The sequence below is a fragment of the Pteronotus mesoamericanus genome, unplaced genomic scaffold, assembly GCF_021234165.1.
Source record: "Pteronotus mesoamericanus isolate MK-2021 breed Mesoamerican mustached bat unplaced genomic scaffold, CSHL_Meso_final contig_24, whole genome shotgun sequence".
NCBI lineage: Eukaryota > Metazoa > Chordata > Mammalia > Chiroptera > Mormoopidae > Pteronotus > Pteronotus mesoamericanus.
The window spans coordinates 10,484,498-10,510,145 of NW_026555100.1; the positions used below are offsets into that span (position 1 = coordinate 10,484,498).

The 25,648-nt window shown below is 38.8% G+C and overlaps 1 protein-coding gene across 2 annotated transcripts in view; it reads left to right on the forward strand.

Moving 5' to 3' along the window:
• The window catches only part of DNAJC12 (DnaJ heat shock protein family (Hsp40) member C12), a 40,819-nt gene that overhangs the window by 10,222 nt on the left and 4,949 nt on the right, over positions 1-25,648 (forward strand). For both annotated transcript variants that reach the window (XM_054572718.1, XM_054572717.1), the window contains 2 exons: positions 10,155-10,294; positions 24,959-25,163. In XM_054572718.1, coding sequence (XP_054428693.1) covers positions 10,155-10,294; positions 24,959-25,163 — 345 coding nt within the window. The remainder of the gene's footprint in view (positions 1-10,154; positions 10,295-24,958; positions 25,164-25,648) is intronic.

Here is a 25,648-nt window from a genome sequence, read left to right on the forward strand (position 1 = left end):
CCCTCCATCCTCACAGCCAGTACAGTAGGTCACTGTCATTTCATGCCTGGATCCTTATAGCTGTCATTTAATTGCTTCCCGCTGGAGATAGTGATCTTTCTTTTAAATTATGGGAAAAATAAAATATTTAATATGTATAAAGAATACCAAAACAAATGCCCGGGTAATGTACCACTTAGCTTAACACTTTACCAATGCAGTTAAAGTTTGTCGTGTATTCATACCCTGATTTTATCTTCAGGGTAGGTAATACTATCTTAAATTTGATAATTATGTTTGCTATATGATAGGTATGTGTATATTATTTGTATATGTACGATTTTTCTATAAGGAAAATATGATTAAGACCTGTCTATAACTCCACATTGCACAAATGATAAAACAGAAACTCCTCTTCATTAAAAAATGTTTCTGTTCCTAGGACCTGGCAAGCCAGAGGGGAGGCCCTGAGTTATGTCTGCACTTAGCACCTGTGATTGTTGGGGCGTGGGTGGGTGTGGGCATAAGTATGTGTGAGTGCACAAGTGTTAATGAGTTGTATGTTGCTCATGTTCTGATTATGGAGAATTTGCACTTGGTCAGTTTGTATAGTTACGTATGTCATAATAATGATTTCGTTTCTGTGATATTTTTATCAAATGTGTGACTAAATACGTAAAGATTGGTACAAAAAAGTTGTCCTTATCTTAAAGCTCCTCATTATTTTTCTCTAGAAATCATTGATCCCTTTGATTTATATAAACAGATCATTTTCCAATATAGGAAGTCACTTTTTTTGGTTAAATACTTAACTATTACTTTTGCTCATTTGATTTCCCCCCCTTTTTATTACGGCATAGCTTGTTTAAGGCAATGTGAACAAATCATAAGTGTGCATGTATAACCAGTTTAACTACTTCCCAGGTGAAGATGGGGAACATTTCCAGCACCCCAAGAAGTCCCTTTTCATGTCCCATTCAAAGCACCCCTCCCATTTGTGGATCTCTGTTGTCATTGATTAGTTTTGCCTGGTTTTGAATTTCATAGATATAGAATCATACAATATGTGCTCTTTCGTGTGTGGCTTCTTTTGCTTTACCTTGTGTCTGTGGTACTTACCCATATTGCACATGTAGCTGTAGTTCATTCTTTGTCATTGCTGGGCCTTTAGGTACAATCCCATCATGTTGTGCCCTGACATATCTCCATTTTCATTTTCTCTCCACCACAGTGCCCACGAGTCCATGTTTTTGCCACTCAGAAATACCTTGGTTCCATAAAGTGCTTTGTTTTCTATTCTTCAGACCTTAGTGCCTGCTACTTCCTTTGCCTGGAACCTCCCAGAGGCCTGTACACCTCCCTGCCTTGCTTTGATTGGCTAGGCCACGTTCCACCCTCAGGTCTCAGCTTAGCCATCCCTTCCTCTGGTAGGTCATGTGCGACTTGCAGAGCTCTTTATACGTCAGACAGCAAACTATGGATCAGACCATCTCCTTGTTGCCTCTTTGCTTATTAGTCATACTGGAAGCTCAGTGAAGCAGACCTCCTGCTTATCTTGTTCAGCACCTACCACAGAGAATGTCTGTGTACTTTGTGCAAATAATTTCTTGAGTGAGTGAATGAATGAGTTCATGAACATTTCTTTAGGAGACATTAATTACTTCTCTCAGCTGGAGTTAATATTAAAATAGATGTCCTAACATAAAAGTATAAATATTTGGTAAACACTTGAAACCATCTACCAGCCCAAGGTTTTCTTTAACTGGTTCCCCCCCACCCCCAATAAAGTGTAGCTTTGAGTTGTTTCTTTGACTCTGGAAAACAATTTCTATTTGGGATACATGATGAATCACTGTGTAATCATTGCCATTTGTAGTTGCCATAGTGATGGGAGTTTTCACATATGGACTTCCTCAGAGCTTCTTATTCAGAGAAACACTGCACTGTGTAAATATTGTTTAAAATGAAAAGATATACATACATAAATATCTTCCCTTTTCAATCTTGCAGCTGATAGATGATTCAACCTTTTGGGAGAAATTGTTTTCAAATCTGTTTAAGCATCCATTTATTCAATTTGGATGAATAAGACTGTGAAAATCTAAGTGGTTCTTTACATACTTGAAGAAGGATTAGGGCTCCTTATAAAAAGTATTTTAAGATGTTAAAGGACTTTCAGCCAAGATGGAGGTGTAGGTAGATACACTTTGTCTCCTTGCACAACCAAAAGAAGAACAACAAGAAATTTAAAAATAAAAAGCAACCAGAACTGCCAGAAAATCAAACTGTATGGAAGACTGACAACTGAGGAGCTACAGAAGAAACATTCATGCAGACTGGTAGGAAGGGTGGAGACAGGCAGCCTGGGCAGAGAGTCTGCAAGGCAAGGCAGCAGCTGGAGGACCAGGTGGGTGAGACAGCAGTTGGCAGACCAGGAGGTCCCATCTTTGTGTGTGGTTAAACCATGAGAAACAGCTGGGGAGCGAGACAGACTGACCAATCCAGGGTTCCAGTGGGGGAAAAGAGAGCCTCAAAACCTCTGGAGGTGAAAACCTGTGGGGGTTGCAGCAACAGGAGAAACTCCCAGTCTCACAGGAGAGTCCATTAGAGAGACCCATGGGGTCCTAGAAAGTACACAAACTCACCCTCCTGGGAATCAGGGCCCAATTTGCTCGTGCGTAGTGAGGGAAGTGTCTGAAAGCTTGCTGAGAGCCAAGCAAGTGACCTTGTTCCCTCTCAGACCCCTCCCCCACAGACAGCATCACAACTCAGTGGCCTGGGTTGCCCCACCCTGGTGAATATCTAAAGTTCTGGCCCTTCCAACATAACAGGTAGGCTGAGACAAAGAAATATGGCCCATATGAAAGAACAGATCAAAGCTCCAAAAATAGAATTAGTGATGAACAGATAGACAACCTATCAGATGCACAGTTCAAAACACTGGTAATCTGGATGCTCATTGAATTGGTTGAGTATGGTTGCAAAATGGAGGAAAAAGTGAAGGCTATGCAAAGTGAAATAAAGGAAAATATACAGGGAACCAACAATAAAGGGAAGGAAACCAGGACTCAAAGCAACAATTTGGAGCAGAAGGAAGAGATAAACATTCAACCAGAACAGAATGAAGAAACAAGAATTCAAAAAAAATGAGGAGAGGCCTAGGAACCTCTGGGACAACTTTAAATGACCCAGCATCCAAATCATAGGGGTACCAGAAGGAGAAGAGGAAGAGCCAGAAATTGAAAACTTATTTGCAAGAATAATGAAGGAGAACTTCCCCAATCTGGCCAAGGAAATAGATTTCCAGGAGATCCAGGAAGCTCAGAGAACCCCAAAGAAGTTGGACCCAAGGAAGCACACACCAAGGCACATCATGTTTAAGTTACCCAATATTAAAGATAAGGAGACAATCTTAAAAGCAGCAAGAGAAAAGGAGACAATTATCTACAAAGGAGTTCCCATTGACTATCAGTTGATTTCTCCAAAGAAACCTTGCAGGCAAGAAGGGGCTGGCAAGAAGTTTTCGAAGTCATGAAAAGCAAGGACCTACATTCAAGATTTCTCTATCCAGCAAAGCTATCATTTAGAATGGCAGGGCAGTGCTTCCTGGATAAGGTAAAGTTAAAGGAGTTCATCATCACCAAGCCCTTTTAATATGAAATGTTAAAGGGACTTATTTAAGAAAAAGAAGAAGATCAAAAACTATGAACAGTAAAACAGAGGTGAAGGGGAGGGGAAGAATGGGGGAAAAGGTACAGGGAATAAGCAACATAAGTAGTAGGTACAAAATAGGCAGGAGGAGATTAACAATAGTATAGGAAATGGAGAAACCAAGAATTTATATATATACCCCATGGATGTGAACTAAGGGCAGGGGAATGCTAGGGGGTGAGGCGGTGCAGGGTGGAGGAGAATAAAGGGGAGAAAAAAATGGACAACTGAAATAGCATAATCAATAAAATATGTATTAAAAAATAAAAAAATATAGAAGTATTTTAAGATGCTAAAAGAAATTCACCCAGCTGCTGAATCTTAGCTTGGCAGAAATCCAGAACACACTGGGAAGATTTTGAAATATATTTTATTAAAATGAAAGGCTAACCTGTTGAGCAACTGTAGGTAGGAGAAATTAAACTTATATACGTACGTTTTTGGTCCACTAAATGTAGTCTTAACCATTGCCATTAAAATTACTGATTCGTTGGCATGATGGAGTAGTAGATATGAACACAGACTTGTCTTATCTGGGTTGCTTCTGCCTCCCTCTTCCAAGCTATCTGACCTTGGGCAACTTCTCTGAGCCTCAGCATTCTCACAGGTAAATGGGTAGACTAGTAACATTACTTCATGGGTCTGCCATGAGGATTCAGTGAGGTGTCCTGCGTGCTGCAAGAACTCAATGAATGTTGGCAATTATGATTCAGTGGACTTTTTTTTCTTGCTTTTATATAACATCATAAGATAAAATTTAACAAATGGGATACTTTTCTTTTTTTGTAAGTAACCTTTAGAATTTTCTTGCTTGCATTTAAAGTTAATTCTAAATCTAAGGCTTTCGGAAATCTCTTCTCTTGAGGTGTGGGTGATGGAGGCAGGGCAGATTGTGCTGTAGAAATTATGTCACTGAACTCAAAAGATCCTGGCTGTGCTTCATGCCAGTCCTGTTTATGCATGTAACAGTAACTGTTTCAGGCCAATGATTTAAAACTTCTCTTTGATCCTGAAAAAAGGGGTCAAAGGTTTTGTACAATGGTGTTTACGTTATTGATTTGCAGGCTTCAAAGACAAACGGATATTTGAAGAAGAGCATGTCTTTGTCCCTTGCTGATGTCTTTGAATGTCTCAATGTTTTCCTCCTTCAAAAACTCTTTACTGCTTCTTTCCCTCAGGATAAAAGTAACATATAGTAATAAATAATATTGAAAGTGAAAGTCTGCTCTTATCCCTGTCAGAGAACTGCTATTAACAGTTGGTATATTATTCTTCAGACTTTTTTCAAAGCATGTTCTGACATCATATTACTATTATTTCTCAAGTAATTGTAAGTGTTCTGAATTTAAAATGTGACCATAATAATACAAATTCTATTTTGAAATTTGAGCTTTCAGAATAGACCTAGGAGTTAGGTCATAATGTCTCTCAAAGGTTCCAGCATCATTTGCTCATATAAACTCACAAAATGAGATCTCTCTTCCCAGAACTGGTAAATATTTATCTCGTGCGATTCATTTGATTAGCTAATATATTAAAGGAGAAATGTAAACCCAAACTCATTTTTATTAAATGTCGGGAAGAGGATGGAACAAGGAAAAGGCCACTTAACAGGAAAGATAAGGCCTCTTTTGCTTTTGCTTATCAATTGTTGTCGAGGGATTGACATCAGAACCTGTCCAAGTAGACTTCTTTTGTTCTGGATACTCCAGAAAACAGGCCAACAGTAATGTGCAAAGAGAAGGTGACTCATAAATAAATACGTAAATCTTTACAACTCCTACTCTAGTAGTAACTGGCATTTGCATCTGTGGTGATAATTTAATGAGCTTTTTGTCCCTGTTGGAAAAATGACATCTCATTTATACAGAGACATTTACATTGTCATCAGCAAGAGTAAGGATTGCTTACTGCAGCCAGCTGATATGACAAGATGCTTTTGTTTCTTTGTTTTCCTGTAGCTTTCAATAGCCCCATCTTTAGGTTCTCCCCTTTAACTCATTAATTGCTATTACCTGCAGCGGTGATATCAAATAGTTAATGGCCTATTAGGTACCTGCGCCGTCCAACCTTGGAGCAGGGTCCTGGAGGTGCTCTCTGTGGCAGACTGCACCTCTGGTTGTTAGGGAAACACTTGAAGTCGTGTGTTTGGGGGACTGGGACTCAGGAAGATCAGCACTTTACCAGCAGGGGTACAGAAGTATTTCAGTATTTTCACAATTGGTATGGAGGTACAGTTAGTATTGCCTACGCTTTTGCCCTCACACCTGTTTTAGAGGATTTTGACTACTTCCCATTAGGTATTTTTAAGCATTATCAGGGTAATTTTACTTATTTTTTGTAATGATACTATTAAAATGTTCCTAATTCACAAAATATTATAAAGATATGTGTGATTTCTTACGTGCTTAGAGCTCAGGGAATAGCACTACGTGATTATTTTTATGTTCACACTCAAAATAGAAGTCATTCATGCATTTGTTTAGTGGACAAACAATTTTGAGTACCAGCTATACTGTTCCCGTGCAAGGGATGCAGCAGAGAACAAAAGAGATATAGTGTCCTTGTAGAGTGTGTATTCTGGTAGACAGAATGCAAACAAATAACTATATAATGTCAGCAGGTAAGTACTATAAAAAAAAAAAAAGCTCTGGCAGCTGTGGTGTGGCTCAGTTGGTTGGAGGGTCATCTGGTAAACTGAAAGGTGCAGATTCAATTCCTGGTCAGGGCACATGCCTAGATTGCAGGTTTGGTCCCTGAGTCCTGGTCAGGGCATGTGCAAGAGGCAACTGATTGATGTTTCTCTCTCACATAGATGTTTTTCTCCTTCTCTCTCTGTCTCCCTTCCCCTCTCTCTAAAATCAATAAGCATGTTCTCAGGTGAGAACAAAAAAAAAAAAAAAGAAAGAAAGAAAAAGAAAAAAGAAAAGAAAAAAAGAAAAGAAAAAAATAGAACAAGGGAGATAAAGGAATGGGGCTGATGGGAGAGCAGTGATTTTATACAGCATTGGTCAGGACCCCATCGACAAGACGGCATCTGAGCCAATATCTGAAGGAAGTAACATGTGAGTGCCTGGGGAAAAAGTGTTCTTGGTAGAAAGGATAGAGGACAGCAAGTGCCAAGGCTCTGCCTGAGGCTGAAGTGCTGTCAAGGAACAGCAGGGAAGGAAGCTACTATGGCTGTAGCAAAAGGAAATGGGGAAAAGCAGAAGGAAATGAGGTCAGAGAAGGAAGAGGGGAGTAGAGGGCAGGCACAGCATGTCAGGCTTACTAACCATAGTGAGAATTTTTGGCTTTATTCTAAGAGAAATAATTGAAAGTCACTTTGAGTAGAAGAGTGATATAATGTGACTTACTTATTTTTTAAAAGATTACTCTAAGTGCTGTGTAGAAAATAGATTGAGGAAAAGGCAGGGAGATGAATTGAGAAGCTACTAGAGTAATCCAGCTATGACAGATTGTGGCTTTTACCAAAGCAGTGGCAGTGGAGGTGGTGACAAGGGGTCAGATCTTAGGTATGTTTTATTTTATTTATTTGTTTTGTTTTCTAATTTTTCTTTTTAGAGAGAAGGGAAGGGAGGGAGAAAGAGGAGACGAACATTAACATGAGAGAGAAACCTCAGTCAGTTGCCTCTCACATGCACCCCGACTGAAGGCTGAACCTGCAACTTAGGCACATGCCTTGACCAGGAATCAAACCTGCAACGTTTCCTTTTGTGGGACATTGCCCAACCAACTGAGCCACACCAGTCCAGGCAGATCTTGGGTATATTTTAAAGGTAGAGCCAATGAAGTTTGCTAATACATTAGAAGTGATTCTAATTCTAAAGATTATATTTATGTTTTTTAGAGAGAGGGGAAGGGAGGGAGAAAGAGAGGGAGAGAAACATTGATGTGAGAGAGAAACATTGATTGGTTGTCTCTCTGCATGCCTGCACCTGGGGACCTGGCCCTCAACCTAGAGGATGTGCTCTGATCAACTGGCTTTGGTTTGCGGGACAGTGCCCTACCCATTGAGCCACACCAGTCAGAGCTTTTCTGAATATATCTGAGCTATGGCTGATTAAATCTATGGATGCTGAAACTGGGATACAGCAGGTTGACTGTACTTAACAGATGAAATTCTTGGGCCATATAGCAACTCTGTGTTTAACATTTTGAGGAACTGCTAAACTGTTTTTCAAAGTAGCTACTGTTTTACAGTTTTCTGTAATGTATGAGGCTTCCAGTTTTTCCACATCCTCACTAACACTTATATTTATCTTTTTATTTTAGCCTTTCTAGTGGGTGTGAAGTGGTATCTTACTGTGGTTTTGATTTGTATTTCCCCAATGACTAATGATGTTGAACATCTTATGTTCTTATTGGCCATTTGTATGTCTTTGGAGAAATGTCTATTCAAATCACTTGCCAATTTTAAAATTAGGTTAATCATTTTTTCACTGAGTTGTAAGAGTTCTTTATAAATTTTAAATACAAATCCCTCATCAGATTTATGATTTGTGAATATTTTCTTCCATTCCATAGCTTGTCTTTTCACTTTATTAAAGTGTTTTGAAGCAGAAGTTTTCACTTTTGATGAAGTACAGCTTTTTATTTTTTATTGTATTGCTTGTGCTTGCACTTATACTGTCATATTTAAGGAGCCATTACCTAATCCCGGGGTCACAAAGACTTACTTTGATATCTGTTTCTCAGAGTTTTATAGTTTTAGCTTTTGCATTTAGATCTATGATCCATTTTGAGTTAATATTTGCATATGGTGTGAGGTAGTGATTCAACTTTATTCTTTTATATGTAGATATCAGTTGATCCGACACCATTTGTTGAAAAGACTATTTTTTTTCCCCAGTTGAATTGTCCTGGTGCTCTTGTAGAAATCCAGTTGACTGTAAATGTGATAGTTAACTTCTGGACTCAATATTTCATTTATTTATGTTTAGCCTTGGGCCAGAATCACACTTTTTTCATTACTGGAGCTTTGTTGAAACCTTTCAATTGGGAAGTATGATTTATTCCAAATTTGTTCTTATTTTCCAAGATGGTTTTGATTATCCTGGGTCCCTTGCATTTGCCTATGGATTTTAGGATCAGCGTGTCAATTTCTACAAAAAAAAAATGACAGCCAGTATATTGACAGACATTGTGTTGAATCTGCAGATCAGTTTGGGGACTATTACCATCTTTGCAATATTAGGTCTTTGGATCCATGAAAATGGATATCGTTCTACTTATTTAGCGATTTCATTTCTTTTGACAGTGTTTTATAGTTTCCAGTGTATAAGTCTTGTACTTATTTTGTTAGCATTTTTTCTAAGTATTTTATTCTTTTTGATGCTACCATAAATGGAATTGCTTTCTTAATTTCATTTTCAGATTCCTCATTGCTAATGTATAGAAACAATTGGTTTTCATATATCAATCTTATATCCTGCTCTATAGAAACTTTTTAAATTTATTTTTTATCTTCATCCAAGGACATGCTTATTGATTTTAGAGAGAGGAGAAGGAAGGGAGAGAGAGGGAGAGAAACATCATGTGAGATAAACACTGATTGTTTGCCTCTCGTATGTGCTCTGACCAGAGACCTCCAAATGGGGACCGACCCCACAACTTAGGCGTGTGCCCTGACTGGGAATCAAACCCACAACTTTTTGTTTATGGGATGATGCACAAGCCAACTGAGTCACACTGGCCAGGGCTCTACAGACATAGAGGAGCAGAAGTGACATTGGAAGTGTTTTCAACAGGGGCATGAAAGGTTTCTATTGTATGCCAGCTGGTCAAATAGACCAGTGACAAAGCTACCGATGCTCAACCATCTACCATGTTATTTCCGGTGCTTAAAACCTCCCAATAGCTCCCCCATGCTCTTACAACAAAAAACAGGCCAGAATCCTCAGCATGACTTCTAACATCCTGGATAATAGGTCTTTGTCTGCTTTACAGCCCCTTCCCTCATTGTTCATCTACTGCTCCTGTGTTCTCCAGCCACATTAGCATTCTCTCCTTCCTCTAAATTAAGATGCCTTAGGTATTTTTATTTATAATATTCCTCTAGCCTGGTCACTACCCTCCCTGAAAACTACTACTAGAAAAGGTAGTTTTCTTCCTAGTAGACAGAATTATAATTTTTCCAATGTTTGTAAATGTCTGTCCAACTAAATAGATCATGTCTATTATTCACACTTGTGTCATCGGCACCTGGCACAGCAGCTGGCACATTAAAGGAGCTCAGTAAAGGGAGTGAATATACTGTGAGCCAGGTCTTTACATACATAATTTCACTTGTCCTTATGATACACTTCATGAATGAGGAAACTAAATCTGAGGAGGTCAACTAGCCCAAAGTCACACAGCTGGTAAGGAGCAGGGATATATTCCAGTGAGATCAGTATGATTGTGTGAGAGTTTAAAATAACTCCTCCAAGAGAGAAGTACTCATCTTTTGATTTGTTTTTCAGTGGAGACTTTTCAGAAACTACAGAAGGCAAAGGAAATTTTGACTAATGAGGAGAGTCGAGCCCGCTATGACCACTGGCGGAGGAGCCAGATAGCGATGCCATTCCAGCAGTGGGAAGCTTTGAGTGACTCGGTGAAAACGGTAGGTTTCTCTCTTGGATGAAGTGAATCTATGAAGCTCAGGCTGCCCATGGATTAGATTTATTGTAGTAGCTTAAAGAGTCAATAGGGACTAGGAGGGAGAAGGCCAAGAAGGTGGTAGAATTCTGATAGAATTGGATCTGTGTCCACAAAATCCTGTGAAGGGAAATTCAGTGGATCAGTGCCAGAAGAGTTTATGACTGTGTGTGTGAGTCTCTTTGGCTGTTTGATTTGTTATGTACACTCCCCATTATCATTTACTATTTTATACGTTCTGATACCTATGCTTCTCAAGTTGCTCATATAATACTGCTGAGTTTTGAACAATTGCGAATTGATCTCCTCCATCTTTTTAGTTCATATCAGCCTGTTCTATTCTCAAGGCTTCTATAGTCCATAAAAAAATGGGGTTTGATTAATCAAAGAAAGCTATAAATTATTTTTGTTGTAAATTATGATGAAAGAATTATTGGAAATACAGAGGGACTTTAAACCATTGTCCCTTGTTAACTTTCTTCATGCCATTAAAAAAACCTAAATATCAAAATAATCACTATATGTTTTTTAAATTATATTTTATTGATTATGCTACTATAGTTGTCCTGATTTTTCTCCCTTTGCCCCCCTTTACCCAGTGCCCCCTACTTCCTCAGGCAATCCCCCCACTCTTGTACATGTCCATGGGTCATGCATATAAGTTCTTTGGCTACTTCATTTCCTATATTGTACTTTACATCCCCATGGCTATTCTGTGACTACCTATTTGTACTATTATTTACTGTGTTATATGTTTTATTTTGTTTTTACATTGGCCTTATATATTACAGAGAAAATGTAATTTTAAAGGTTTATATATTCTTAGGCATGACATTACCTAGCTTTTTTTCTACAGGGATACTTTTCTATGACATGAGACTTAGAATACAGAAGTTACATTATAGGCAAGTATTCAGGGACACTTTTAAGAATTAGGCTACAAAACAGTTCACATCTTTTGAATTACAACCCGTCAGGATTACATTTAAATTTCCTTTTTAGTAGTTTTGTTTTAAGAAGACTTGAACAAATTATTTTTCCATTGATGAAAGATCTGTAATACTAAGGGAGGGTCTTTGAGGTAATGGGGAAGAACAATGCAAAGCTCTCAAAGTATATAGTTAAAGCCACTCTACATAAAATGTAACCTGTTTTCTTCATCTCATTTTGGAATGAGTATATATTCATATGATTTCTTTAAGTGAGTTATTTACTTATTTATTTATTATATTTTTTTCCATTACCATTGAAGTGGGTTAACTATTTATGAAGAACTAACCATATTGTTAATAAATATACAGGGTGGGGTAAAAATAGGTTTAGAGTTGTTCATATGGAAAATAGTACAATAATTAATAAATCATAATACAAGAATAAATTCTGCATTTTGTGTACTCACAATTGTAAACCTACTTTTGTCCCACCCTGTATGCCCTGAATAACTAGAGTGAATATTTTTAAAATTTTGACTTAACTTCACATACTCAAAGGAAAGGTTTTTCTCCATTTACATTGTGTATTCCCTTAATTCCTTGTTGGCACTGATTAAATAAACATTGTTTTACCACTTCTGCATGACCATATTTCCATTTTTCTGTGTGTGACACAGTATAACTGCAACTGAATTAGTGACCCTTATTTTTCTAATGCTTTTTAAAAGAGATTTGATTTATTTATTTTTATAGAGAGGGAAAGGGAGGGAGAAAGAGAAGGAGAGAAACATCGATGTGTGACAGAAACACTGATTAGTTGCTCAGTTGTTTGCCTGATCTGTTGCCTCTCACACATGCCCTGACTGGGTACCTGCCTACAACCCAGGCATGTGCCCTGACTGAGAATAGAACCAGCAACCTTCTGCTTTGTGGCACAATATCCAATCAACTGAGCTACACTGGTCAGGGCCTAATGCCTTTTGATTTATTTCTTGATGATCCACTGAACTCTGTTACTTAATTTTAACCACTAATATGAAGTTAGCTGTGGATTAAAGAAAAACAAACCCTCTAAGGGGGAAGAAGAATAAAATGGAGTAAAAATAGCCTCTTCAAATGGTGTTGGGAGATCTGGAGAGGTACATGCAAAAAAATGAAACTTGACCACCAACTTACACCATACACAAAAATAAACTCAAGATGGATAAAAGACTTAAATATAGGTTGTGACATCATAAAAGTCCTAGAGGAGAACATAGGCAGGAAAGTCTCAGATATTCCATGCAGCAATATTTTCATGAATATGTCCACTAGAGCAAGGGACATAAAAGGAAGAATAAACAAATGGGACTTCATCAAAATAAAAACCTTCTGCATTGCTAAAGAAAACATCAGCAAAATGAAAAGGGAACCAACTGTATGGGAAAATATATTTGCAAATGATATCTTGGACAAGGGTCTGATTTCCAAAATATATAAAAAACTCACACAACTCCACTCCAGGGAAACAAACAATCCAATTAAAAAATGCACAAAGGACCTGAACAGACACTTCTCCAAGGAGGACATACAGAGGGCCCAGAGGCACATGAATGGATGCTCAGCATCACTAGCCATCAGATAAATGCAAATTAAAACCACAATGAGATACCAGTTCATACTGGTCAGAATGACCATCATAAATAAATCAACAAACAAGTGCTGGTAAGGTTGTGGAGACAAGGGAACACTAGTACGCTGTTGGTGGGAATGTAGACTGGTGCAGCCACTGTGGAAAACAGTATGGAATTTCCTCAGAAAACTAAAAGTGAACTGCCTTTTGACTCAGCAATTCCACTGCTGGGATTATACCCTGAGAATTCTGAAACACCAATTCAGAAGAATCTATGCACCACAATGTTCATAGCAGGACAATTTACAATAGCCAACTGCTGGAAGAAACCTAAGTGCCCATCAATAAATGAGTGGATCAAAAAACTGTGGTACATTTACACAATGGAATACTATGCAGCGGAAAGAAAGAAGGAGCTCCTACCCTTCACAACAGCATGGATAGATCTGGGGAGCATTATACTAAGTGAAGTAAGCCAGGGGGTGAAAGACAAATACCATATGATCTCACCTATAAGTGGAACCTAATCAGTAAAGCAAGCAGGCAAGGAAAATAAAACCAAGAGACATTGAAATAAAGAACAAACTGATAGTAATGAGGGGGCGGGGAGAGGGGTTAACAGGAGTGTGCGGAATGGGGAATGTCATCAAGAATCATGTATAAAGGACACCTGGACAAAGCCAAAGAGGGGTAGGATTGAGGGTGGGAGGTGGGGATGGGTGGAGTGAGGGGGAGTGGTAGGGGCAAATGGAGACAACTGTACTTGAACAAAAATAAAAACATATATTAAAAAAAATTCCTCTAAATCAAGATGGCAGAGGAGTGAATGGAAGTCATACCGACCTCCTCGCAGGACCAATCTGGAAATACAGCTAAATTGTGGAGAAATCACCTGGAACAAACAACTAAACGATAGCAAGAGAGGAGCCTTGTAATCTCGGACAGGCAGAAGAATCAGCTTTAGCACAACGTAACTAGTAAGGAGTGCAGTACAGACTTGAGAAGGCAGGCAGGGCACCCACGGGTGGCAGCACCAGAAGGATATTGAAATGGCCAGTTGGATCCTCCTCAGAACAGGGTCTAAACCATAAGTGGGGATCTCCAGCCTACAGCACCAGAGCCCAGAAAGTACCAGATAACAACCAGCTGCAAAAAGCATCAGGGTTGCTCTCTGCTAGAAACAGGCGGCTGGAGACTCAAAGAGCTATTTAAAGGGCCAATGCGTACATTTTTACTTGCAGTCACTTACCCAGGTCTCTGGCAAAGGCAGAGGCAGAGTGAGCTAGAGATGCCTGAGGAGAGACTAGGGAAGGAGGCTTTGGGGAGAGAACTGAGAGAGTAGCCAATGGGATCCTGGTGCTGACTCATCCCCATACAGCAGTCGCCATCTTGCTCTGGCAGACCACTCCCCTGAGCAGCAGCAGCATGAGAGGACACAATGGCCCTGTCCCCAGGAGGGACTCTGCCCTGGCCCAATGGTGCTAAAACCTGACTGCTGAGTACAAAGTGGCAGCCACAGATAGTAGATCTCTGGCTAAAGGGGCGCAGACTGGTCTAGAAACACTTGAGGAGAGACTGGAGATGGAGGCTTTGGGGAGAGAACTGAGAGAGTAGCCGGCGGGATCCCAGTGCTGACTCTGTATGGCAGCAGTCGTTTGGCTCAGGCAGATGACTCCCTTGAGCAGCAGAAGTGTGAGAGGACCCAATAACCCTGCCCCCAGGAGGGACTCTGCCCCACCCTGTGGTGCCTAAGCCTGACTGCTGAGTGCAGAGTGAAGAGATTAACAGCTGAAGGAGACAGCCGTAAAAAGTAGATTTCTGGAAGTCTTGAACAGACTGCCTAAGTTCAGACAGGGCCAACATCTGACATCATCAGAGGCAGACCCAGAAAGAAAATACAGCAGACTCCTACCATAGAAGTTCACACCACAAAGCCAGGAAATCAAGACAGATCAACTTAAGAAGCAGAAGCAAAAAAGAAGAGTCTCACAAATAATGGGAAGACAAAGAAATACTCCCGCCCCCCCACCAATCGAAGGGAAAGAAAGAATCCCCGGAAAGAGAACTAAATGAAAGAGAGGCAAGTAAACTATCAGATATCGAGAGTTCCAAACAATAGTTGTAAGGAAGCTCAATGAGCTCAGTGAGCTCAGAGAGAATTACCAAAAACTACAGGGAAACTATGAGGAACTTACTGCAAACTATATCAGCATGAAAAAGGACATAGAAACTATCAGTAAGAGACAAGATAAAATGAAGAATACCATTTTTGAATTGAAGAACACAGTAGAAGGAATCAAAAACAGGCTAGATGAAGCAGAGGACTGAATCAGTGAGCTGGAGGATAAGGTAGAAGAAAGTTCCCAGAAAGAGCAAGAAAATGAAAAAAGGCTAAAACAGAATGAAGGGGTGTTCAGGGAAATGCAGGACAAACTTGAAACATAATAATAGGGATACCAGAAGGAGAAGAGGAGGAGGAAGGGATAGAGAACCTGTTTGAAAAAGTAATGATGGAAAACTTCCCTAATTGGAGGAGAGAAAAAGGCACACAAGTCCAGGAAGCACAGAGGGTCCCATTCAAGAGGAACCCAACGAGGCCTACTCCAAGAAAAATCATTATTAAAATGGCATATATCAAAGACAAAGGCAGAATCCTAAAGGCAGCAAGGGAGAAACAGGTAGTAACATACAAGAGGGCTCTGATATGGCTAGCCGCTGACTTCTCAACAGAAACACTACAAGCAAGAAGGGAATGGCAAGAAATATTCCAAGTCATGAAAAGCAAAGGCCTGTAACCAAGACTGCTCTAACCAGCAAGGCTTGCAATTAAAATGGAAGATGAAATAAGGAGTTTCCCAGACAAAAGAAGGCTAAAAGAATACACCTCCATCAAACCAGCATTGCAAGATATGCCTAAGGGACTGCTTTAAGAAGATGAAGTAAAAGAGTCTATGAATACCCAGTTCCTTTCACAGTCACCAATAATTGATATTACCAATATTTTTTAATACTTATTAATCTGATTGTGACAGTGATGTATTTTAATTGGTGCTTTATTATTTGTTGACACTAAACCTGTTTTTGTATATTTCTTGACTATTACTGTTATTTTTAGAAAGCTTTAAATGACTTTTTGGTATTCTGTATCCATTTTTTGATTAAATGTTTGTAGAATTTTTTCCCTAAAACAAACAAACAAAAAAAACTATTAACCCTTTTTTAGATGTGTTGCAAATACTTCCCTATTCTATTACTTGTCCTTTAACTTTTTTTAGATGTATATTACTGTATAGTCTTAAATGTTTAATGTAGTCATATTGTCAAATTTTACTTTATAACTTCTGAGTTTGAATATTTTACTTAAGGGTAAGAAAAATATTATTTTGTATTTTCTCCTAAAACTCTTTAGATTTTACATATTGATTTTTAACTCACCTGAATATTTTTTTGTATAATGTGTGAAATAGGGCTTTATATTTGTTTTATTTCAAGTAATAGTGGTCCATGAACTTTATTTGTTGAATAAGCCTTATTTTCCCCATTGATTTGAAATATCAATTTAATCATATATTACCTTGTTAGATATATACATTTGTTTCTAGCATGCTCATTTTATTTCATTAATCTACTTGATTATTTCTGTGCTGGTGTCATGTTGTTTTAATTGCTGAGACTTTATAATGGATTTAAATTTTTAAATATTTAATTATTTAATTTAATATTTATAATGAATTTTGATATTAAAAATAAATTAAATCAATCTGCATTTAAAAAAATAAGAAAGAATGAAGGAACTCCTGCCTTTTGTGACAACATGTGTAGAACTGGAGAATATTATACTAAGTGAAATAAGCCAGTCGGTGAAAGACAAATACCATATGATCTCATGTATATGTGGATCTATTCAACAAAATAAACTAACAAAGAAGCTAAAGCACAGGCATGGAAAAATGGAGCAGACTATTAGTAACCAAAGAGGAGGGGAAAGGAAGACAATGGTGGAAAGGAGAGGGGACTAGACAAAGAACATGTATGAATGGCCCACGGACATGGACAACATTGTGGGAATTGACTGTGGGAGCGGGGATGGGTGGAGGAGGGCAAAGGGGGAAAAATTAAAACAACTGTAATTGAATAAACATGATTTTAAAAAAACCCTTCTAAATTCCTGCTCTAATTTATATTGCCGGTGTCCTTCCATTAAATGCTAATTTCTTGTCTCCAAACACATCATTTTGGCTTTGAATTTAGCTTAACTATGAATTGTTTGAAGTCTTACAATAATTACATTTTAGATCTTGCTTACTACATCATTTGTTTTGTTGGCAAAATTGAAATAGTATCCAGGGCTAGCATTTGGTTTTGGGTTTATTCTTCTTATGGTGCAAAAATGATGAGATGCATATCTTTCTGCTTTAAATCAGCAGTGATATTTTTTTCTTGAACAGTGTTCTTTGTTTGGGCCAAGCCTTTTTGCTTTCGACTTGCTTTTGTTTCTCTTTCTCCATGGACTTTGAATCCAGAATGCCAAGTTTCATGTATTTTCTATCTCATTCATTAGACGTTCTATACATTTGTTTTCATTCCTTTCTGTTCTCATCCTCGCAGTAACCTCTGCATGTGAAAGCCTCACCTCTCTCTATAGCATTTTAATTGTTGCTCTGTATTTGTTCATTCATCCTTTCACATTCACCGCTACATAAAAATTAGTAATTGTCTACCTAGCATTGTTCATAACCTAATAGGTTGTAGTCTGTCCTTTTGTAGTTAAACATCACCACTAGGGTGTTTGGATTAGTTATATATATTACATATGCCATTGTGACAATAAAATGGATATAACTTAGGATAGGTAACATTTATCTAAAACATATATAAGCATGCTTGCTTGTCTACACATTTATGGAGTGTTAAATCTCACAAAATCCCTACCTTTCACACCATCAACCTGTGTTTCTGTTTTTTATTTAAGCAGTATAACCCTTCTTGAAGGAAAAGTATTGGTAGGGAGCAACATTAGTCCCAATACCTTCACCTTCAAGGAAGGACAAATCACAATGCATTTTTGCAGCATCACACACAGCTTCATTATTACAGGAATCTCCTTTGGGAGAGTTCCTCAAATGACACATTTCTATCATTCAAGAATGATGAAACTGTAACTGGGATTTTTTTTCCCCCTGCCAAGCACCTATCACTTCACTAGTTATTTCTGTTTCTTTTTAGAAGTTTCTACTAATAGTATAATTTGTAAGAATATTTCAAGAATTCATTGAGGTCAATGAACTTGTTGGAAATTTAAATTTAGATACATGATATTGGTTAAAAAAAGGGATAATGGGGTGAGGGTTTCTGTAACCAGGGCCTTTGGGATCTTGGGATAACTTGAAAATAGATGCCTTTCTAGCTCAACGAATCTTAGGGAAATTCATCAATGTCTTGCTGAATGGCTTTACCCCAAGGGATTCAGGGTATGAATGGCCCTCCCTCTAGCTCCAAAATATGAGGTAGAATGCCTTTAGGATGGCTGTGGGACAGTGGTGGCAGCAAAGCTGTAGCCTAAATAAAGCTCTGAGAAAAATTCTCCTAAGCTGTCAAAACTGTCCCATGCCATATAAATTGCTCTACATTTTATAAAGGGTTAATTGGAAACACATTTTTGATGAATTGATTGTTTGGCAAATTGATTGCTTCTGGAAGTGCTTGTTGGGGCTGCCAGTCACTCTCATGCATACCTCTTTGCTTGCTGTTTCTGGCTGGACTTGGTGTCCTTAGGATGAGTCCAGCTGGCTGCAGGCTACCGGGCAAGCTTCCTATTATGTTTGTGGAGCCACAGTTTCCCTGGCCAGATGGAATGCAGTTCAGTACCGTCTGGGCTTATTCAGAGGCAGTTTGTCTTAATTGGATGTTATCCAGAAGCAGGTTAGAAATCACCCAGGCAAGTTAAAAAAATGTACTTCATGGAGATACAAGATAAAAATCACCCATAAATTCTGAATGGTTATTTTGCTGATACATGGCTCATCTGAGTCCATTGATTTTTTTTTTTACTATTTGTCTGAATGTTTACTGGCATGTAGACACTATATTTTTTTTATTCCAGTGTTGACCAAGATACAGAATTTAAGAAAATGGCTTCCTAGATTAAAAAAAAAAAAAAAGGAATAACCCATTGAGAAAAGCTGGTAAACAAGTTAATTGAGAAGGCAGAACAATAACAAAGGACAGTGGCCTTTGCACCCAGGCTTGGAGTCTGTTTAGTGTTAAGTTCATTCCATGCACACAGTGATTTTCTGTCTGGTGCAGTTCATTATTTTATTCTCCAGACTCTCTCCACCCTAGTATTCCTCTTTGTCTCTATCAACTGCTATCATTTGATATTTTTATTGATGGTCATTCTATAGTAGCTTGCTTTATGTTAAAAATTGTGCCCATCTAATACCCCAGTGGAGCTGAGAAGTCAGTACTGTGAACACAGAAATGAGTGATCTAAATGTGTCCCAGCAAACTCGGCTGCTTAACATCGCTCTTATGTTAGTCCTTTGGACTACAAAGCATGAGAGGTGCCTGTAAGAATTTGATATAGTTTGGATTTTTCCCTTGGGTATTTCATTAATTGTGATCAGCAAAGATGTGGGCTGATAATAAAATACATAAAGGGGACGGATGAGTAAGACTACCATCTCAGCATAGCTTTTCACTAAGGGCTTTGAAAGCACTTATTGTAGGTGAGTCATTAGTCCTCACCACCCTTCTAAGGTATATTATGGGCGCTTTTATTCCGAGAGAGAAGTACTGAGGCACAGAGTCAAAATATTGTGTACAGGCCATCTCTGCGACTTATAGCTCATATTTTCAGCTCTCTCAACCCTGAATTCTTGATTTTCTTACTCTGTTTTTCATCAACCTTCCCAATATCCTTTCTCCTCCACAAGAGGGAGCCACTGGCCAGCCTTTTCTATTCTGTGCATGCGCAAAAAACTCAAGAAGTCAAACAAATACAACAGACCAAAATCAAAAGCAGGTTATTTTTTACATCTGCTGAGGCCATTGATCCTTTTTAAAATTCACATTTTTACTTTGAAATAAAACTTAGAGAAAAATGCATAACACCTACATTTATAGTTTAACAAATGGTTGTGAAGTATTACTTTGTAACCATCCCTCCTAACACGCCCATTACTAGTACCCAGAAGCTCCCCACTTGTATGGAGTGGGGGAAGGAAAGTAGATTTACAGCTGATTGGATGGAAAATAGTACAACAATTAATAAAAAAAAAAAAACCAAGAATAAACTGTAGTTTGTGTACTTACAATTGTAAACCTACTTTTGCCCACCTCTGTATATTTTGGCAATCATTAAGTGCATTTAACTTTTAAAACCTAATTTTTTTCTAATTGTACATATTGTTGGGAATATTTTCTGACGTGGTCTGAAACCCACTTCCTAAGGAGGATGGGATTGAGAGACCAGTGAAAGAGGCTGACAACTTCAGAACTAAACAGTTTGCCAAGGGAACCTATAGACAGAAGCAAAGTCTTGGGACAAACATCAAGAGTTTAGATCTCCATACCCAAAAGGAGATGGGAGCTAGATATATGTATAGCCTTTAGGAACACAGCCAAGCAGCACCTGCTTGTTAAGAGCTGTGTACTGTAAGATAGTAAGCAACTTAATGAGCCTACTTAGCTATGTAAGAATATTCTTTCAGGTGATACTGGGCCCACCCCTCCTGGGGTGAACCAGAGATCACTGAGAGTAACTGCTTCTTAAGATGGTAGGTTAGTCAAGTGCTAGAAACCATTTGCTTAACATACGCATATACAATCTTGTCATAGAAAATTTGGAAAACACCAGAAAAAAATAATAAAAGAAAAATAACTATAATCCTGCCAAGCAAACGTAGCCATATTAACATACATTTCCTTTTGCTATCTCCTCTTCATTTGTTAGTGTGAGCGTCAATTACATTGACTGGTAGCAGAAATTGCTATGAGGTAATTCTTGGATCTGGGGTGAGTGGGTTGATTATTTTTGGAGAAGGGTTTTCAGGATAATGCTCCCTTGCAGTTAGGAAGGGAGGTTGAAGGTGAGACTGTTACTGTACAGTCATGTGGGGTTCTGTGGCCCACTGCCCATAAATTCCAGAGGCAGAGGTTTCGTGAAAAAGGAAAGGAGTCTTTTATTCAAAGGCTATACAATTTTGGAAGGATTTTGGAAGAACGGGTTTCTGCCTCAAAGCCCATTCCCTTTAAAATACCCAAAGACAAATAACCCCTCTACCCTTTGCCAGATCAGTTTAAGCTGTGCCTGGACTTTCTCTTCCTATTTAAAAATACTCCCCTTTGGGATATGCAGCTTAGCTGGTTCCTGGTCATGCTTCAGCTTTGGGCATCTTTCTGGAGTCTATGGGCTCCAGCATCCTACTCATGGTGCGCTGTCCTTTCTTCCAGCCGCTGCCCACAGGCTCTGCGCCTGCACCCCATCCCTATGACATTAGCTCGCTGGTGTGTCCGTGTGCCTGGCGGAGCAGGGCCGTGCTGGGCCAGTTGCCACGGCATTTTGTGCTGGACCCGGTACGGAAATACTCTCAGACCATGAGGTCTCCAGGGCCCCCTGGCCCGGGAACACTTGAGTCCTTGACCCCCGACCAGGCTAGTGAGGAGAAGGAAAAAAGTGACAAATTTCCACATGCCCTCTGTTTCATCTTCTATCCCCAAATCCCACGAAAAGTGGAAATATCCAAATTCCCAGTCGATTTAGGTTGGAATCCACCACCCTAAGCCCGCAGTGTCTCTGCCCCTCCTGCCGCCATAATCTGGAAGCGGGTAGGAGGGTCTTTTCCCCTGTCCCAACATTTCACTAGCCTGGCGCATATTGTGAGCCAACTTCCTTCTGTTGTGCCACACTGCCGCTGCTCGGTTGCTGGGACAACAACGCACGCTGGCGCCCTTTGTTTACTGTTGCCTGCTGCAGTGTCTCGCTACAGCCCCTTCCTTCTCCTGGGGAAGGCAGGCTCTTTCTGCTGCCTTGGGGCTCCCTTCCCCACCCCGAGGAGGGCGGCCTTTGAGCTGCCTGGGGGTCTCTTCCTTCCCCCCAGGGGGTGGGGGTGTCCCTTCTAGCCAGAGCTCCCTGGTTGGATTAGGGCAGAGGGCTTCAATATGTGTATGATTTTAGGTTGTGCACAAGACCACATTGCCCTTCAGTCTGTTTATCTTTATTTTATGTATATGTATCTACAAATATATTTATATATTTACATTTGAATATATCTGTCTTTTAATACAATTGAGATCATGCTATTTTTTTATGATCATTTTGACTATTACTCATTTATATCATGACATTACCACTTCCCAATTTTCTTTAAAAATTGTGATGAACAGATTTATTTAAAAGATTCCGAGAAGGCATTTTACCCCTTCGCGCTTTTCACTTTTTCTTGGAGAGGTGCTTCTCCTGGTCCTGCTGAGAGGCTGGCAAGAAATTGGTGTCTCTAAGCTCTTTAAGATGCTGATGTGCTGATAAACTCCTCCTGCCCCCACCTCACCCCTGGTACCTCCTATCTCAGCAGAGAAACCAGTGATGGCCACTCAGCCTTATAAATCTTAGTTCCTGGACTATAAGTTTAGTTTCTGGAAAAAAAAAAAGTTGATGAGACAATTTGGCCACGAATGTAACATTCTGTTATGCTTCCCTACCTTGTTTTGTTTAAACTGGTAAGTAAAGTGGTGCCCTCAGGCAGAAGTTGGCAGCCCCAGTATTTTAAGATCAGTAGAAGTGCGCTGTAGACGAAAAACAAGATGCTCCTGTGTCATGGGGCATGTGTGTAGCTAAGGCAGCTGCTTTTGTGGTTCTGGCACAGTTTTAAGATGTCGCAACTTCTGAGCTCATTCAATAAGCCTTGGACTTAAGAAAAATTGATCTTTTGTTTTGGTTTCTTTGTTTTTTTTTCTCCCTCCCCTGCCCCTCTTTTTGTAGTGCAGGAAAACAATATTGTGGCTATCAGGAAAATAAACAGTTATATTTACTATTGTGGTCGACACCAGGACTAATTATTCTAATTAAAATATTCTTGACACAGCAAACTCTCAATCTCTCTTCCTCACTCTGTATTCATTTATTCTTCCTCCTTTCATCCACCCATCTATCCAATTTTAAACATTGTAATGGGAAATGCATATATATATATAACACAAAATAGAAAAGGTACAAAAGAGTCTGTGGGGAAAAGCAGTTTTGTCTCTTACCTTTGTTCCTCAGTCCTCTGACCTAACAAATGCTTCCATTTTGAAGACTCATTTTTGATTTTGCCCTTATTCTGGATCCCACCATACACAGCAGAGTGACTCTGGCAAAATCACACAATTAAATTATTGGGCAAAAGACCTCTCCCATCATATTCAACATGGGTCCATAATATCAGGCTTCTGGGCAGACTTTTCAGGGGTCTTGGATCTTGTGTATAACTAAAAATATAAAAATCATAACAAATCAATGGGCAAGACCTGACTGTTTATTTATGACCACCGATTTTTTAAAATTTGTAATTAAAAATATAACTAACTCACCTTTGTTTAAAAAATCAATATAGGACAATAGGATATGTAATAAAAAGTGAGTTCATCCTAATTCTAGATCTCAGTTCTACTCTTCTCTCCCAGAAAGCCACCATTGCAGTTTCTTGTGTTTCTTTCCAGAAACCTTCCATATAGTAGACACATACATATTTACATTTCCTTACAAAAAATTAATGGAAAGATATTTAGAAAATTCTTATAATTTGAGGGTATCTAGACTTGGAAATGTTCACATAAAGTGAATCCACCTAAAGTTAGGACAAATATTCCATAGTAAATATTGATCTGCTTTGTGCCATGTGTTTTCTTTCTTTTTTCATCCTTACCTGAGGACATGCTTATTGATTTTAGAGAGAGGAGAAGGGAGGGAGAGAAACATGGATCTCAGAGGGAAACGTGGATTAATAGAGAAACATTTATTGGTTGCCTCTAGCATGCCTTTACTGGGGACGGAACCTGCAGCCCAGGCATGTCCCCTGACAAGAAATCGAACCCATGACCTTTTGGTTTATGAGATGATGCTCCAAGCAACTGAGCCACACCAGCCAAGGCCCATGTATTTTCTTAAATAGAAGATGTATAATCCAGAATTCTAGTATTTTTATTGTCAGAATTCTAATGCCAGCTTTGCATTGATCATGGCTGAATGGAAGGTCACAACAGTAGTTAACAATAGTTACAGTAGTAGTAGGTTTAAGCTCTAGCCTGACTCAAGACACACAGTCTCATTGTTTTTTGTTGTTACAATACACATAACATAAAACTTACTCTTTACCATTTAAAGTGTAAAATTCAGTGCCATTAAGTACATTCACAATGTTGTTCATCCATCATCAGTTTCTAGTTCCAGAACTTTTTCATCACCCTCTCCCCCAGCTCCTGGTCAACACTGCTCTGCTTTCTATCTACATGGATTTGTCTATTCTGGATATTTCCTATAAGTGGAATCATATATATGTGGCTTTTTGTGTCTGGCTCCTTTTATTTAGCAATGTTTCAGGGTTTAACCATACTCTAGTACTTTGTTTTTTTTTATGGTCAAATAATATTCCATTATATGGATATACCACATTTTATTGATCTATTCATTACTTGATGGACATTTGGGGTGTTTCTACCCTTTGGCTTTGTGAATGAACATTCATGTATAAGTTTTTATTTGAACATACGTTTTCAGTTCTTTTCGGTATATACCTAGGAATGGGATTGCAGTCCATATGGTAATTCTAGGTTTAACTTTTTGAGGAAACATCTAATCCTCTGAACCTCTTTGATGCTGGTCCCTTTGCTCCGTACTATAATATGGATTTCTCTGTCTGTCATTAGTCTTCCAAATCAGGGAAGAGTAATTAATATCTGGATTAATTGATTAAAATCTGGTTAATAGTCAAGTTTAACATTCTGATAATTAGCATTATAATAGCAGGTCAGGTGTCACTGCATATTAAACTTCCTATATGGAAAACTGTATAGTATTGATTTCATATGTCTGCTCTTAATATAGTCAATGCACTGGGCTGTCAGAAGTAAAAAAGATCTGATGCTGGAAGAAACTGACCAGACTCCTACTGACAAGGCTGAAAATGAGGAGCAGAATGAGCGAAGAGAAATAAAGAAAGAGGAGCTGGGTTCAACCACAGAGAAAGTGGAGCAAAAAGAATCTGAGTCCTTGGAGAACTCATTTTCCCCACAGAATCCAGATTCTTCAAGTAAGTCATGTCCTATCGCTTTGCAGACAGAGAAAGTCTGAGTGTCGCCAAATTTACGGATTGCTTTGGCACCTTAAAAGGTACTTACTTAGCACTGACATAAAAACTAGAAGATACATTTTTCAATACATTCCTGACAAAGGAAATTGAGATATTTCTGGGAGTGTCTTCTTCTCCACTGAAATAATGCTAGCTCACATTTATTGGGGGGGTGTTTACTATGTGCAGGAATGTTTTTACATAAATTATTTTATGTCTGTTATCTCACTTAATATTAATTTTGTGTATATGAATTTATTTAATTCTCACTACAAGTTTGTGAGGTTGGTATCCACATTATTCTCATTTGACAGATAAAAAAAAAAAATGGAAGCCCAGAGAGGTTGAATGATTTTCCCAAGGCTATACAGCTTTTATGTGGCAGGGCAAGGATCTGAACGAAGGCAGTTTGGCTTCAGTCTGTTTCTAAGGCACTGTTTTGTGCC